The sequence below is a fragment of the Vulpes vulpes genome, chromosome 3, assembly GCF_048418805.1.
Source record: "Vulpes vulpes isolate BD-2025 chromosome 3, VulVul3, whole genome shotgun sequence".
NCBI lineage: Eukaryota > Metazoa > Chordata > Mammalia > Carnivora > Canidae > Vulpes > Vulpes vulpes.
The window spans coordinates 89813359-89831440 of record NC_132782.1 but is presented as its reverse complement, the minus strand read 5'-3'; the positions used below and the strand labels follow the sequence as shown (position 1 = coordinate 89831440).

General features: G+C 51.2%; 1 protein-coding gene across 9 annotated transcripts in view; it reads right to left on the bottom strand.

Annotated features, from left to right (window-relative positions):
• Positions 1–18082, bottom strand: part of MAD1L1 (mitotic arrest deficient 1 like 1) — a 345798-nt gene that overhangs the window by 151257 nt on the left and 176459 nt on the right. For all 9 annotated transcript variants that reach the window (XM_072753315.1, XM_026011310.2, XM_072753319.1 and 6 more), the window contains one exon: positions 8153–8293. In XM_072753315.1, coding sequence (XP_072609416.1) covers positions 8153–8293 — 141 coding nt within the window. The remainder of the gene's footprint in view (positions 1–8152; positions 8294–18082) is intronic.

Genomic DNA, 18082 nt, shown 5'->3' with positions numbered 1-18082 from the left:
AGACTGCACCAGAAAACTGTTAGAACTAACCAATGAATTCAGTTTTAGGATACGGAATTGACATGCAAAAGTCGGGCAGCCCTGGTGGCACAGCGATTTAGTGCTGCCTGCAGGCCGGGTTGTGATCCTGGAGACCCGGGATAGAGTCACACATCGGGCTCCCTGCATGGGGCCTGCTTCTCCCTCTGCCTGTGTCTCTGCCTCTCTCTCTCTCTCTCTCTCTCTCTGTGTGTCTCTCATGAATAAATAAAAAATAAAATCTTAAAAAAAAAAACTTTAAAAAAAATGACATGCAAAAGTCACTAACAATGAACAATCAAAAAAGAGAACAATTCTAATTTTTAAAAAAAGTTAGAAATAAATCCAAGCAAGGAGGTGAAAGACCTGTAGATGGAAAATGTAAGACACTGCTGTAAGAAACATGACAAGACACACAAAAAAAGACATTCCGTGCTCATGGATTGGAAGATATAATACTGTTAAAATGTCTGTATTACCCAAAGCAAACTACAGATTCAATGCAGCCCCTACCAAAATTCCAAAGGCATTTTTCACAGAAACAAAAAATTAATCCTAAAATGTGTACAGAACCACAAAAGACTCAGAGTAGCTAAAGAAATCTTGAGTAAGGAGAACAAAGCTGCAGGCATCACACTTCCTGACTTCAAACTATCACAAAGCTGTAGTAATCAAACAGCATAATACTGGCAGGACAACAGACACACAGACCAAGGGGACAGAATATGGAGCGCAGAAGTAAACCCACACACATGTCCAACAAATACTTGACAAAGGTGCCAAGGATTCACACTGGGCAAACGACAGACTCTTCAAGAACAGTGTTGAAACACCCACAACGGAAAACAATAGTTGCAGATCCTAATTTTACACCACACACACAAAATCAACTCAAAATAAAGACCTGAAACCATAAAAGTCCTAGAAGAAAAAAGAAAGGCTCGCTGATGTTCATCTTAGTGATGATTTTTTTTTTTTTGACACCAGAAGTACAGGCAACAAAAGTGAAAATAAACCAGTGGGCCTGCATCCAACTAAAAAGCTTGTGCCCAACACAAGAAACCATTCACACAAGGGGTAAGGAGAGAGTAAGGGAGAAAATATTTGCACTCTATCTATCATCTATCTATCTATCTATCTATCTATCTATCTATCTATCTATCTGGTAAAGGGTTAATATCCAATACATGAAAGGAGCTAGGGCAGCCCCGGTGGCGCAGCGGTTTAGTGCCGCCTGCAGCCTAGGGCGTGATCCTGGAGACATGGGATCGAGTCCCATGTTGGGCTCCTGCATGGAGCCTGTTTCTCACTCTGTGTCTCTGCCTCTCTCTCTCTCTCTCTCTCTCTGAATAAATAAATAAATATTTTTTTAAAAAAGGAGCTCATGCAACTCAATAGCAAAAAAACCCACCCACTCAATTATAAGTGGGCAAAAGATCTACTTAGAAATTTTCCCCAAGAAAACAGATGGCCAACAGGCACATAAGGAGGTGCTTGTGGCATTGCTCATCAGGGCCACAGGGAGATCTCACTTCATATTTGTTAGGGTGGGTATTCTCAACTAGACAACGGACTGTCAGAGCGCTGGTGAAGGATGCGCCGGGCACCACTAGTGGGAATGCAAACTGGCACAGCCACCACGGGAAACAGCGTGGAGCTTCCTCAAAAAATTAAAAATAGAAGTATGATCCATATAATCCAGTACTCCCACTTCTGGGAATATGTCAAAAGGAAATAAAATCACTCCTTCAAAGAAGTGCCTGCAGCCCCGGGTTTGTCACAGGACTATTCACAACAGCCTAGATGGGGAAGCAACCAAAACGCCTGCCAGTGGACGATGGACAGAGGAAACGTGCTCTGAGTACACAATGGAAGATTATTGAGCTTTAAAAAAGAATTAGCCTCTGTCATTTGTGAGAAGACAAATGAACCTGGAGGACATTATGCTAAGGAAAAAATACTTAAGACAGACATAGAAAGAAAATTATTACGAAACTGCACTTACATGCAGGATCTCAAATTGCTGAACTCACAGAAACAGAGAGCAGAAACATGGTTGCCAGAGGCCGGGGTAGGAGGGACAGGCAGGTGTACGCATGCTACACAAGAATGCACCCCTGGTCGTACAGTGAATGAGACCTGGAGACTCATACACAGCACGATGACAGGATCATAGCTAATTAGACTGTATCCTCAGTACAGCAGGCGTGCTGGCTCTGCAAGCCTAGTGACTGCCTTTCTCAGAGTGACAATGGGGCCCAAGCCCAGAGGCCATTGCTCCACTGAGGTGTCTACACAGAGCCTGCCACCAGCTTTGAGCCCCAACCTCCTGTCTCTGTCCTGAGCACGGGAGCCAGAGCCTCCACCAATATCCGTCTCCCATGGGTCTGCCCGCCTGCAGGCTCCAAAAGTGCTCCCTACAGAGACTTCCCTGAGCCCAGCTCATCTCACTTACCCCTTCTTGTCCCCCTGTCTGTTACACTCTGCCCATCTTTTAACACTGTCCCAAGGTTTTTCACTGTCTTATGTGTGCTTGTCCACAGGATAGTCCCCCAGAGTTCTTTGTGAAAGGAAAAGTGAGAAGGTACCTTCCTAAGAAAAGAGGATCTCAGACCTGCTGAACTACCCAGGGCTCCTCCAGAGGCCAAATTATGCCCCTCCTGAGCAGGAGGGTGGGAACACTGTCATCGGGACCTCACAGAAGTAACACAAGGACAGGGAGATGGAAGCAATGGGACAGCCATTCTCCTGACACTGGAAATTGGAAATTTCCTGCCGCAATCTGAAATTGGGATTTTCCACATACCTTCATGAAGCCAGCAGCACCATAATCTGTTTTAATTAAATAAATTAGAAAAACAAATCAGGCTGATATGTGGAATCAGGGTGGCACGAGCTGCATATTTATAGCTCTGTTGACAGAGGAAGGTTCATGACATATGCTACCAACTTATGCAGATGCTTTATTAAGTGGAATAAATAAAATCCATGCAAAACAGCACAAACTTCACCAGAGACGGGCTACTGGGATTCTCCCATTCTCAGCACTTCCAGTTTGTTTCCTTGAAACGTGTCTGCCAGACTCAAAACGTGCTCCACATCAGAACTATCTGATTAAGCTAAAGGAGTGAAATGCAGTGGCTCAGAAGGAGCAGGGGAGGTTGTCAAACTCCCAGAACCCCTGTCCCTCCCCGTTAGTGAACAGTTAGGTGCACTAGAGCAGCTCTCTCCCTACGCCCGTCCATCCACCAACCTGGCCCAGGGGCCCCACACTGTCGTGGTGGCTTCACACTAGCAGCAGCATGCTGGGAGTCCCAGGAAGAGTGGCGCTAGATGACAGTAGGACACCTATAGCCAGCACCCAAATCCAGGTCCCCCACCTGTTCTGTCAGTAGTTTTACTGGCACACAGCAATGCCCACCATTCACAAGTGGCCCAAAGCTGCTTTCCAGTGGCCATAATCACAGAGCTGAGCATGCGGCCGCACAGCCCACAGAGTGTATAGTGTGGCCCTTTGTGGGCTGGGCCAATCTGCTGACCCAAGCGAGAAGACACAGAAGCTCAGGGTGTGGGATGGGGCAGAGAGGGAGGTCATGGCAGAGAGAGGCAAGAGGGAGGGAAAAGACAAGGTAGGCCTGAAGGCAGAACACAAAACAAGGAAGGCAACACAAGGAAGCAGAAGTAGGGGGAGGGGGAGAGGCAGAAAGACACGCACACCCCACAACCATTAGGCCTACCCTGAGTTCCATCACGGTAATGTTCTCTTCTTCTGTCCCCCCGGACCCTGCCTTTCTAGACAGGCAATCCATCAGGCCGGGGGGGAGCTGGGGAGAGTTAATCCGCCTCCGTAATCAGACCCTGAGGGCTGTGGGGGTGTTCTCCCTGCATGCACCTCGTGGCTCTCCACAGCTCCTTAAGGCACTTGAACAAAATAGGAGACTTTGGGGGCTCACCAGCAAGCACTCAGCACACAGCTGCTCTTCCGGGGCCTGCATGCATCCCCTGAGCAGTGCATGCCTCATCATAGTGACAGATGTCTTGTCCGGGAGGCACTAAGGAACCTTCACAACCAGGTTCTATGAAGTGATAGAACTTTTTCCTATGCGTCAATGTGTGGTGCTCAGCTAATAAACTTCTGACAGGCCCCTCGGAGCAATGTTTAAAGCTCTCGAGTTCCTAATACACAAAACATTACTGTTTAATAAGAACAGGAAAACCCACCCCGTGCCCTGGGGAGCAGCACCCTGTGGCCAGCATGTAGCCTCTGTGACCTGGAGGGTGGAGTTCAAGCTGAGGTGCCTGCACCTGCTCCCTGAACCAATGAGCTGCCCCTGCCCAAGCCTGACGGGCCAGCTCCACTCACTGAGCCACAGGTCTCTCCCAGAGCTGCCTGCCTGCCCATCGAGTATCAGGAGGCAGGCAGGTAGAGCTGAGGCCACAACCCAGGGCCTTGGCAGGGAGGGACTCGGGCCTTCTGTCTGGAATGCAACCCCACAGCTGAGAGAAAGGGTAAAATGGGCTTCAGAGACCCCAGCTTCACAGATGCCCTTACGTAAAAAGTCTGGATCCCTGGAGGCCCATCCCCTAGAAAGGGCAGGCTGCAGATGGGGGGTGGGTATGGCTGGGCCCCCCAGGCTGCCGCAGAGCCCAGTGCTCTGTGAGTCTGTATGAACACAGTGAACCCACTACACCCTCAGATGCCTGCCTGTCCTCCTGCGGGGCTCTTGGCTCTGCCAGGAGCATGCTGGGGCCAAATGCAAGTTAGGCCCATGTCTGGGGTTTGGTGCTCCACCTAAAAGGAGCTCTACCACTACCTCCTGAACATGCATGAGGCTCCCAGATCTAGGAGACCCCAACTCACAGCCTGTGGCCCCCACGTGAGCCGCCCAGCAGGGTGAAACCTTATCCTCCTCTCCCGGCCCCACTAGCTCCTGAGGAACCTGTACACCAAAAACCCTATTTGAAAAAAAAAAACAGGGACGCCTGGGTGGCTCAATGGTTAAGTGACTGCCTTCAGCTCAGGGTGTGATCCTAGGGTCCTGGGATGGAGTCCCACATTGGGTTCCCTGCATAGTGTCTGCTTCTCCCTCTGCCTGTGTCTCTCTGCCTCTCCCTCTCTGTGTTTCTCATGAATAAATAAATCTTAAAAAAAAAAAAAAAAAAAAAAAAAGGAAAAAAGAACCCAAAAAACTCGTTTGTTGACTCAGGGAAGAGTTGGGGAAGGACCATGTCTCCAGCCTGAGCCTGGTCCCCCATCCAGCGTGAACAGAGCACATGGGAATGCCTACAGAGGCTGGGGGGGCATGCCCACCCTCAGGGTGGCGGGGGGGGGGGGGGGGGGGGGGGGAGGGGACACGACAGGACACTCCCCTGTCAAGAGACTCAGGCCCATCACAGGAGGAGACAGTGGGAGGGGCAGAGCTGTTCAGCTCCAGTTGCCACAGCACCTCCCCCCCTACTGCTGGCATGACCGGGTGGGCTGATCCTGGTGCTGCTGCTCTGGGCACAGCACCAGGATCTACTTCACCTGGGAGCTTGCCTCAACTCTTTCCTGAACCTGAGACCCACCCCTGACCCCCCTCTGAATCCCTTTCTTTCATTGCTATAGGCTCAGTTCCTAAAGCTGGGGCCACCTTCTCCCTGGCTCAGACCTTCTCGTGGATGGCAAGTAGCTCCAGGGGCGCCCACCAGCAATGACCTCACGTCAGGGACACCAGGTGGCCCCAGTGCCACAGGAGAGGCTGCGTGGTACTGAGAAAGAGAGAAAGTCTTGACAGAAAGTCGGCCCTTCGCTTTAGGGGCTACACACTCTCCAACATGCCTACGGAGCCCACCCTAGAGTCCACATGAGAATGGCCACTTGTGGGGCAGCTAATGACTTCATGGGGCCCACAAAGGGAGACTGGTTTCCACACTGTTGACGGGGCCACTGGCTATAATGCATGGGAGCCAGGTGAGTATTTCATGCATCTCCACTTTTCATTCCCTTCTACATCATACTGCCATCAAAATACCTATTACCCTCCATGGACCACAGAAAATGCTACTTGCTATGTTTGTGCCTCTTGGTGCACTTCTGTGACATCACTGAGTGATCAGAAGAAACCCCTTAGGATTATCCCCGTTCTGGCTGCTGAAGGACCAGACTAGACTATATATAAGACATGGGATAGCGTGAGCAATGTGGCCTCTGTGAGGATGAAGGATGTCCCTGAAGGTGGACCAGGCAGGGCTCCCCATATATTTCCTCACACCACACCCGCATCCTGATCCCGTGGCCAGCCCTGAGGGCAGAGGTGCCTAAGCTCCAGTAGCAGCTAGCACAGAACTGAGCTCGCCAGGCACCAGTCCTCTGGCAGAAGGAGCTCTGTGGATCTTGCACGTGGCAGGCATCGCCATGCGCCATGCCACCTCACCCAGGGCCCCTCATCCTCGCCGCATCCTGCATGGCCCCAACGACATGTGCTAGACAGCTAGCATTCAGCCTTCCGGGAAGGACACCCTTCCCCCAGCACAGGTTCCAAGAAAGGGCTGGAGGGAGGCCAGAGGGGGGTCTCAGTTACGAGAGGAGAAGGAACAGAGGCCAAGGAGAACCCCCTCACCCCCACCCAAGGCCTGTACACAGAGCAGGACCCATGGCTTCATCTGCTGCCACCTGGTGGGGGCCAGTGGTTCACAGCCCTTGATGGGGTGGACCCAGGTCTCTGAGCAGGAAGGGACAGGGTCCAGATCTGACCTCCACAGTGCACTGACCTACATGCTGCCTCCACTTGCTGCAGGTTGGGGGGGGATGGGCTGCTGATCACTAACACCTGAGGTCAGTAAGCTTCTCTTCACCTGCTCCCTGATGTTCCAGAAAGGCTAGGGGACAGTGACCAGTAGGCCTGACCTAGGAATGCTTGGATGTCAGTCTCCCTATGCTTGGTCCTTCCTGCAGATAGCAGCATGGGCTCAGATGGGTTCTTGTAAAGCTAACAGAGCCTGTTGTGTAGGACGGTGTGGAGGGCATGTGGGGATGAACTGGACTGCCAGGATGGCTTTCCTGAAGGACCAGGGCCTCTGCTCCAGCAGGCAGGATGGCAAGCAGAGCCAGCACCCAGGGCTCTAAAGCTGTGTCTCAGGATTAGCGCCCAGCATAAGATGGGATTCCAGGGAGCAGGAGCTCTGGGCTGGACAGTGGGGAGGGGGGGGGGGAGGTCTCCATCCCAATCTGGGTCAGTCTGACCTGGGAGGAGGGCAGACAAGCAGCAAGAGGCTGACCTGTTCCTGGAAGGGCCGATCTGTGCCCCCATGCAGGAGGAAAGAGGACAGTGACCAGGACAAAAAGGAAAAGACAATTGTGTTGGTGAAGCTAGCTGAGCCTGGCTATCTTCCACCTATGAGCACTCGCCCAGGACTCCAGAGGGGTGAACATGAAGGCTGGGGTGATTCCCCATTACACTTCTGACCACAGAAAGGGAAACAAGGGAGTTGGGAACCTTCTCTCCTGAGCAAGCAGGCAGGACTCCGGGAGGCGAAGACAGGAAGAGAATGGGAGCCACTGGCAAAGAGGTAAAACAAAGCCAGTGCCCATCTGTCTGCTGGAAGCCTCTGCATTTCGTGTTGCCTAAAACCCTTCACGAGGAGGGCTGAGCCTGTGCTGGGAGCCTCAGGGCTAAGGGCCAAATGTGCAGGACCAGGAGGCAAGACAGGGTACCCATGCTCAACAGCCCCTCATTACCCCGACATAAAAAAACCCCACACCGATGGCACTGGAGGTGCCAAACTATCAGCCTTGCAATTAACTAATTAGGGCACACAGGGCGTGCACAGACAGGAGGGATCTCCCAATGTAAAAAATGCTGGGGATGACTGAAGGTGTCAGGGAGTCCTCCCTGCAAATCTCTCTTCATTAATGTTTCATGTGGAGTCAAATGTGTTGTAATAAAATGGCTATTAATGCACTTATATTTATGATGACTCACTAGTACAGCTGGGGCTGACATTCCCCATTCAGCTGAATGTCTGCATTTTAACAACAGTACCACCAGCAGCCCCTCTGTGGGCCCTCCTCTCCCGGGGCAATGGGTCAGAGCTCAGAGCCAGCACACAGAAGACAGGTGGATGGATGGCCCTCGCCCGCCTGCACACTCACCTCTATCTCTGAGCTGTGGGCATGTACTTTCTGCACCATGTCCTCGGCCTCACGCATGCGACGAGTCAGCTGGGGTGAGTACTCGGCCGAGGTCAGCTCACTGTCGTAGGAACCCAGGATGGCGCGCATTCCGTCTCGTTCCTGTGGGCACAGAGGGCAGGTCATCAGGCCAGAGTGGCCTCACATGGCCCCTCAAAGAGCTCAGTATCATTTGGATTCACAATGGCTTGACAGAGCCCAGCTAGGCCACAACAGGGCCACCCGTAGCAGCTCTGAACCAGTAGCCTGAGCACAACCAGGATCCAGCATGGTCCTACGACTGCCTGGGTGGCCTTCAGCCACAGGGTTTGTGGAGACCTACAGTGGCCAGAGATCCCTCCCTGTGCCTGCTGACTCCCCCAGGTATGCAGGAGCTCTCTGCCCCATGCCAGGCAATGGGTTTGAATATCCTACCTCCTGTGACTTCTGACCTGGCCTCCAACACCCAACATTCTGGGTGATGTTCCACGCAGCAGGAGAGAAGAGAGATCCACCCAAGCAGCAGGCATCCAGATCAGAGTGAGAAGCCAAGCAAGACCCGTCCAGACTCTGAACCACCCCAAACCCCCTACTAAACAGTTCTGGCCTGGGCGAGCTCCCTGTCGGTCTCCCCACAGAGCTCATGGGATGCCTGGGCCCACACCCCCAGAGCACAGAGACACTTGCCCTGCTCAGCACCCTTTCTCCATTTCTTGGGCAATGTGGGTGCTGTGCAAAGATGCACCCAGGTTTTGTGGAAGACGTCAGGACTAAACCACAGAGAAGCTACTGCTCAGTGGTGCTCTGCTAGAAATGCCTATTAAGGCTGAGCATGAGCCAGAGTCAGGGGCCCTGGGAGAGGTGGACAGCTTCTCCTGCCCAGAACTGGAAGATCCCATCCTCAGAGTTTGTGGAGGGAGACAACCCTCTGGAGGCCAGTCAGGAAAGGCTGCAGAGACCCAAGGTGTCCCTGGGTCCAGCAGACTCTGGATGGCCTGTGCAAAGGGTACCCATGCCAGGAAAGGAGCTGCTGTCTCTCCGGTGGGTCGCTCACCACCCTTCCTCACTCCCTGACTGTGGGCCTGGATTCTTCCTCAGCCTAAACAGATCCCCAGCCTGAGCTGGGAGATGGCACCTACCCTCCTGCCATCGCCTGGGAAGCCTACACAGAGACAATCAAGTAATCGTGCAGGAAGCCCAGGCACTCTAAGCACACTCTTCATACCCTCATGCTTGAAAACATCTTGGGGTGTTTGTGGGATGTCAGCTCAGTCTGAGATCTGCTGAGATCTGGTGGGGCCTGAGAGTCTTTTTCACAAACGTGAGTCCAGAGAGATTGGTGCTGGTGTGTTGGACACAGAGCTCCACGCCTCTGCCTAGGGCAGCACAGGCCCAAATGAAAGGGCAGGTTTTACAAGGGCCAGGTTGATCCCAACTCTGCCCCAGGCTAGCTGGGCATCCGAGGTCAGAGCATTCATCCCCATCCTCAATTCCCAGATTAGTGGGGTAATCTGCTAGTCTCAAAGGATGATGTGAAGATCAATGCTGTCACGGATGCTGCATACACGCATTGCCCAATAAGCAAGGCCCAACGATCTTACCCATGTCAGCAAACAGATCTCCACAGGTTCACAGGCGCATTCTGCACCAGCCCTGACACAGCCTCACTACCTCTCGGCCCCTGACTCTCCAGAGCAGGGCGTCCAGACATGCCATAGGGACGGCCCATAGCGCACAGGCTCAAAGGCACATTTATGGACCCGAAATGGCCTCCAACTTAGTGTTCTCTCGGTGGGAGAGGCCCTCCTTCTCAGGTGAGACAGGAGGAAGGTGCAGGGCTTATGGGCCTCAGACCCGGTCATCACTCTGGTGTGGACTCCACAATTAGAGGCTGACAAGAAATTCAATAAGTGAGAAATTAAAGTTACAAATCCACCTGGAACTGGTCACACATCCGTGGGAAATCTGTTTCCACAGGAAGGTTTATCGAGTGTCCTTATTTTATTGGAATCCTCTATCTTCATATTGACTTTTACTGTTCGAGCTGGTTACCAGAGTTGTGGCTACCAGAGTGCCGGCGCCCCAGAGGGCTGGGGGCATCCTCCTTGAATAAACAAGCTGCAATTGTCCCCTTCGACTGACCCATAAATCCCCACAACGCTGCCTTTCAGTGCAAGGCCCCTCCATCACATCTCCCAGAGCGCCGAGGCAGGTGAAGAGAAGCACACAAACTAGCAAGTTTGTTGTTCTACCTGTTAAAGAAATTGTTTTGTCATTACCAGTAAAAGACCAAGAAATGTGCCGGTTTGATTTGATAATGACTTTTTAATGACCAATTCTGCTTATGGTAAAGTTTGCTTCATTTCCACTTGAGCAAATGTCGGCAATTAATCCCTGAACAAACAGGTACTTGGTCTGTGCAGAAGCCTCTGAGTCGCACCCAAAGCACAAACAAGAGGCTGCTTCCCACCAAGCGCCTCTCCTTGGGCCTGGAGCGGTCCTGTGTGAAAGCCAGCACAACTGCTCATCACAGAACTCGGGGCAGCTCCACACGGATGCAGGCAGGATCATCCACACAGAAGTGAAGCAGGCACTGCAGGCGTAGTGGCAGGGGAGGCCCCGACCCACGAGGGGTCGCCACCCAGGGGAGCCACCAATCGACAGCAGTGCCTGAGACTCTGCTCTGTTCTCATCAGCCCCAGTCGTCTGAGAATGAGCATGCTGGCCCCAGCCACCTCACATCTGGGGGTCACACTCACTGGCCCGCCTGCCCCCAGGCCTCAAAGAGCTGGACTGCTGGGAGACTGTGCCCCTCCACCTTGTAGATGGAGCCTCTCAGCGAGGACTGACAGGCCAGTGCCTGACTCCAGGACAGACAGCTCACGACCCGGCCCACCTCTCTGTACCAGGGATAGGAGGGGTCTTCTGGAATACGCCCCCCAGAGGGCCCAGAACCTGAGGAGGGCAGAGATGAGGGGTTCTGGACAAATCAATGCTTCCTTCTGTGGGAACGATGGGATGGAGTACCTGAGCAGTGCTCAGTGGTGGTGGGGAGCCAATCCTGACACTGGGGAGGAATGACCATCAAGTCCAGGCCACGGTCTTCTGGGAAGGAAGTGGAGGCACAGAGGTGCTGAACTGCTCATCAAAGCTGCACAGAGAGGATGGGCACTGGCCCAATTCAGGGGGCTGGCAGGTGCTGGGAGCCCCAGCAAGAGCACCCTGGCAGGACGGAGTCAGAAGGAGACAAAGGGTGGAACACAAAGTCTGAGCAAGGACCCTCCCCATCTAATCCATCAGCAGATGCTGTCAGGTCATCCACAGGAAGCAAGTCCTTGCCCTACCTCTCCACATGGTGCATGACCTGGGACCCATGGGGATCAATGCAAGAAGCCCTGCCCTTGACAATGGCAAAGGCCACCTGCCTCCCACCTGTCCCCCACCTGTCCCTCAAGATTTCTCAGCCATACTGACCCCTGGGTCACACAGGACATGTCCAGTCCAGGCTGTCGGCTACACAGCTACCCAGCACAGCTCTCACCACACTCTGCTCACTGCTGGCATCTCTCTTTCCTTCTCCTCCAGCCCCAGGAGGGAGGAGCCTTACGCCCTGCCTGTCTCTCATGCCAGCACTGCTCCAGGTTTGCAGGGTTCCATGATGGCAGGAATGTTTTCATATGTCAGCCTATGAGCTCCCAAAAGACTGTGGCTTACAGCAGGGAAGGGAGACTTCTGCACATGTGGTCTGAGGTCGGCCTATTTGCAGGCTAAGGAAAAGGCTCCCATGAGTCTGGGCCAATGAACAGAGCCATGGGCAGGAGAACAAAGGCCTAGAACCACGGGGAAGGTGAGAGAACCCAAGACAAGCGACAGATTCAGCCAGAGACATGGAAAGGGGAGGGCTTCTGAGAGCATGTGTGTGTGCATGAGTATGTGCGTGCATGTGTATGAGTTGCACACACATGCAATAAATCTTCACCAGATCAAGCCCTAAATATGCCCTTGTACTTGAAGGTGGCAGGCTGAGAGCAGGAACATCTCTAGAGGCTTCTGATCCTAACAAGCCCTAATGCCCCCAGCAGAAGGCTCCCTGCTGCTGGGAGGGGCCTCCCAGGGAGCTTCGGGCAACATAGCCAGGGGCCTCCAGCTACTGGACAATGACAAGCACTGGGGAGGTTCACCTCTGGGGTCACACAAACCTGGGATCAAATCCTAACTTCACAACTTCACCACTAGCCAGCTGTGAAACCCTGGGCAAGTGACTTAATCTCTCTCAACTCACCCTTTTTGTGCAAAAACAGAGGCATGACAACCCACAGGGGGTCTAAAAGATGAGCCAAGATCATTAAGGAACATAACGTAGAAGGGCTGGGGTAATGATCACATCTAGTCACGAGGGACATGGGAGGAGGGGACCAGGGCCAGCCCACAGCACCAACGAGCTCTGCCTGTCCTGGGCTTGCTGGCCCAATGGAAGGGGGCAGTGCCCTGGGCTGTTCTGTTTCTCTTCTTTCTGACACCAGACTGTCTCCATTACAACTCACCAGTGGAAAGCTGGAAAAGATGCTCACAGAGGTGTGGCCTGGCTTATCCACTCTTCAAACCAGAGCTGAGGAAGGTGGCTCAGAGAACCTGAGGGGTAGGGTTCCCAGCCAGCAGCCCACAGTCCCCATGTTCCCACCATGAGAGAAGGGGCCAGGCCAAGGGACCCAGGATGAAATGGCCCATGTGGGCGAGGTTCCCTCTCCATTGGGTGTGGATCCCAGCACCCCCTCTTAGCAGCTGGAAGATGAACCCAGGTGAGCACTGAGCCCCTCCTGGTGGACCAGGGAGCAGTTCTGAGCTCATGAGCAAGTCCTCCTCCTACCTGCCAATAGCTGCCCAGGCACCAGGGGTCTGGGGGTCTCCCACAGGAAGGAGGCCAACCCGAGGGGCTGTGGGCACAGAGGTCTCTGTGGTGACATCAGCCCCACCTAAAAACAGCAGGAGTTGGGGAGATGACCACCTCTAAGGGTACAGAGACCAAAGAAAAGGAACAGCCTGACCACCTGACATGCTCTAGAAAGCCAAGAGCATTTGACAAAAATGAAATTTACTCTCTTGTGCTTCTATTTATTGGTGTAGAAGCAATTTTAGAATGGTGTAGGAAAGCAGGAGAGAGAGAGGCCTCGGCCCCTGTGCGGGCAGCCCAGAACAGGACAACCAGCGCTGGGCCAGCCTGGACACAGGCTCTGCCCCCAGCACCCAGTGGGCTGCATCTCAGCTGCCACCCATGTCCCATGGCCCAAAGTGGCCCCCACCAGAAGCACTCTTCTCCACAGGGCCAGGCTGACAGGTCTGGCTGTGAAAAGGATGTCTACTCTCCTCTCTGCCCTCCAGGCTCCTCCCTTACCCTCCTCTGCCCCCCAGGCTCCTCCCGTAGCCTCCCCTGTGAGTTTACCAATTCAGCCACCATCTCAAGGACAGCTCTGCCAGGTTCCACTTCCCCTCATTCATCCTGGGCCGGTCCCAGGGACTCAAAGACTCAGGCCCCCAGGCACACACCCCACCCCCCCACCCCCACAGCCCATCATGCCCAGGAACACTAGCACCCCAGCCCCCAAGAGCTGGGTCAGGCTGTGGCCTTCTGTAATCTCCCTGATGGGTATTCTGAGCATCAGATATCAGGACAGAAGAGGCTGCAGAAAGGAGGGAGGACACGGGTAAAGGTGCATGCTAAGTCCAAAAACCTGGTGAGCCCCAAGCAATAGGCACAGTTCGTAGCACCTGGACTGGCACGCAAGGGCTCTCTATTCTGTTTCCTCCTCTCCAGCCTAAACCCTTTCTGCTCTGATGCTGGGAGGCACACCCAACATCACAGACAAAGCACTCAACAGGAGACCTAAACAGAGTGCAAACCCTGGGGGACCAGTATTCCCTGGGGCACCTCTCTTTGGGCCTTCTCTGTTGTGTGCTGGGGGTTGTCAGCAAACCAGCCAGCAGCTGCAGGCACAACAAAGCCTGGCTCACAGGGTTCCAGACTCTGCCTCCTCAGGTGCTGCCAAGCCCCGGCAGGGACAGAGGCCAAAGGTGACATGCCACTTTCCCACCTGACAAGATCACCCTGACTAGTGCCTGGATGAGCCATGCACTCCCCAGTTCCCAAAGAACAGGGGCGCCCTACTCTGTGGGCTCTGCCACACAAAAGTGCATGGCACATGATCCAAACACATGCCGTCCCTCACACGTGCTCTCTTATATCAACAGACTCTAAACCTCCTGGGTTCCTCCTGAGTCCAGAGAGAGTGGCCAGCCCTGGAGCCAGAGCCAGAGCCTCCCTGGGGTGGAATGGAATCAGCCCTTCATGCAGGGGAGAAGGAAAAACATGGTCCCTGAACAGAGTGGAAGATCAGAGCGGAGAACCAGGACTAAAAAGATCGGTATCCACAGCAGACAATCTTTAGAACGAAACAGACCATACATGCTCACACATCAGCAATGACTTCAGGCTGACGGATGACACAACAGCCCAAACCGCAGATGCATGGGGTGGGAGCATGGGGCAGGAGCATTGGGAGGGAGCAAGCAGAGACCCTGGCTGCAAAAGAAGAACCTCGCTCCAGGCATCAAGTAAGTTCCAAAGAGAAAGTTTTAAGGATCATAAGGTCATAGTAAGTAAGTAAGTAAGTAAGTAAGTAAGTAAATAAATAAATAAATAAATAAATAAATATCCCCAGAATACAAATGAAAACAGACCTGCAAACACAATAATTAGGAGAATTAAAACAACAGTACTCAGGTAATAGAATCAAAAGCAGAAGAGGTATGCATGGTATGTTTAAAACAATAAAGAAAAGGACTTAAATCATCAGTGAGAAACAATACATCAAAGAAACCAGCAAATTTAAAACAAAAAAACAGACTAAATGAAGCTTAACAAGGTAAAAGAACAATTTAAAAATTCAAATCAGTAAAAATGGCCTTCAGGTGTGGCTGAAGACAAACTCCATACTCCATGCTTGGGAAGAGAAATGTTAAGAAGAAACTGGAAAGGAGAACAAAGGACAAAGAGAAAACAGGAGCCAGCAGGACAGCTGAGGGCAGAACAGGGATGATGAGGGTTTCTATCAGAATGAGAGAGAAAGAACAGAAAGCACAGGAAGGCAACGATCAAGGACACAGTAGCTGAGAAACTTCCAGAAGTGATTAAAATCACCCACCCTCAGGTGCAGAACGCCACAGACCTCCCAGAGCGCCACAGACCTCCCAGAGCGTGTGGAGGGTGGGTGGGAGCCCTCCCCCCCCAGGCTGACAGAGGAAGGGTGGCAACAGTGAGTGGGGGGTGGAGGTGGGGGGTGGAGAAGCGCTCACCAGTAATGACTCCCTGAGAGGAGGGCACACAGGACATATTCCAGGACAAAGGTAGGGGATCCCAGAAGCAAGACTGAGAAACAAGAAAGGAAAACCAGCTATGAACTCACACCGTGTCCTAACCTAGGCAACATGACTGTGAGAAATCACAAGACACCTAACTCACGGGGCGGGACAAGGTGGACAAATGCAGCTCCTGGCCCACCAACAAGGAATACATGGTGACAGACACTAGATACTTAAATAGCTATGAGACACTAAAGGCTGTAGAGTGGGTGAGGAAGGAGATGCACGTGCACACCCACACACACCTGTGCACACATACCCTCTGGAAGCTCAACCAAACCCCTGGCTACTGCCAGGTGGGTGAGCAGGACAGGTAGAGTGTGCTTCTCACTGTGCACCTGTTCATAACTTCTCAACTTTGGGATGGGGAGGTACCATCCACCAAAGTATTAGTCTACTAAAAAAAATACAATTTAAAAATAATAGAAATTCAGAAAAAAAGAAGTAATATAAAATATAATAAAGGCTTTTAAGGAAGGCCTGGGGCCTTAAATTGTTCCAGAAGGGATAAAGATATCATTAAGCACCTACTACATTAAATATGCACAGGAACCTCTAAAAGAGGAGAAATAGAAAAAAATATAAAAGAGAGGAAAATGATGCAAGAAAAAAGAAAATGGCAGGAAGTCTGTAATTTTTGTGGCTATATTAGAAACCCTGAAAAATAAAAAGTAATGAGCCACCCAATCAATGCAAAAATAAGAAAAATAAAGCAACCCAAGCACAGTGTGTAAGGATGAAAACAACAGAGGAAAGAGCCAGAGGAAATAAAGACAGAGCAATGTGGTAAGAGAAATGTCCTAAACTGAAATGCAGAGAAATTAGGAGAAAAGCAGAGCATCTCAGAATGAAGGGCAGCTATGAAAGGGATTGGAGCTGTACCACAGGGGCAGAGCAAAGACTTTGCTATCAGGGGAGATTTTTCCAAACCCCAGATCCAGGGAGCTCAGAGAACCTCATGCAAGGTCAATACCAAAGAATCTATACCCTGGCATCTCCTGTTCAAATATCTGGAAACCAAACAGAGAAATCCCACAGAAGCATGGGAGAGGCAAGAGGAAACGAAATGTCTAAGTACTGAGAGGACAACTGCCAGCCTGGAACTCTGTGTTCAGTGAAACCACCCTTCACAAGTGAAGGGGAAATAGAGACATCCTCAGACAAAAACAGCACGTGGGATCTCTGGGAGGAGACCTGCCCACCAGAGATATCACAAGACCTTCTCCAGAGAGAAGCAATTGGTAGCAGTCAGAAGTTGGATCTACATAAAGAAAGCATGAGCTTCAGAGAAGGGCCCAGTGCAATCTCTCTTCTTCAGTGTGCACTAATGGAACTGATAATGCTCGCAGGAACGGAGCAGCCATGCCTCAGGAAGGAAGTGCAACAACTGGCAGTGCTGACCTGTGAAAGTGGACTCAGACTAGTGCACAACTGCAAACTCTAGGGTGATCGTGATGATGCATTACTTAAGAAGTATTAATTGTTGTGTTAACAGAAAAAAGAAAGAAGTGGAGTCCTATAAAATGCTCAGTTAAAACCAAATAAAGCAGATCAACAGGGAAGAGTGAAAAAGAGCCAAAGTACAAGTGCCCACACAAAAAAAAAATGCTAACAAACATCACAGCTGCCAAACAGACTAGATCGGTATCATTGTGAATGATCTAAACATGCCAAGTGAAAGATACTGTCAACATGGATTTAAAAAAATCCAATTATATGTCTTTTTATAGACAATACCAAAACACTTTACAAACACCACACTGCTTTACAAATATCAATACACACAGACTACAAGTTAAGAGGTAGAGAAAGATACATTGCGCTATCCTCAATCAAAAGACAGCGAGGCCAATGGGGTAGCTTTATTAATCTTAGGCAAAGCAGACCTCAGGAAAAGAAACACCTATCAGAGATTAGAGAGGTATGACATGATGATAAAGGGGTGAATATTCCCAAAAAGACATACCAATCCTAAACACGTATGCACTTCACAAGCGAGGGTCAAAATACATGAGGCAGAAGTGATAAAGCTGCAAGGAGAAACAGACGTATCTCCTAGTATAGCTGGAGACTTCCACACCCTCTATCAGTAATTGACAGATCCAGCAGGCAGAAAATCAGTAAGGATATAGTTGCACCAAATAGCACCATCAATCAACTGGATCTAATTGACATTGATAAAATACTTCATCCGCCAACAGCAGGACACACATTCTTCTCCGGCTCTCATGGAACATTCACCAAGTCAGACCACATTCTGAGTCATAAAACACACCTGAACATACTTAAAAGGACACCTATCATATCGAGTAAGCTTTCAGAGCACTCTGGAATTAAAATGGAAGTCAATAACAGAAAGATAGCTGGAAAATCTTAAACTATTTAGAGATTAAACAACACTTCTAAATAACACAGGGGTCACAGAAGTCTTAAGAGAAATAAAACAGTATTTTTAACTAAATGAAATGAAACATAACTTAACACAATGTGCAGCAA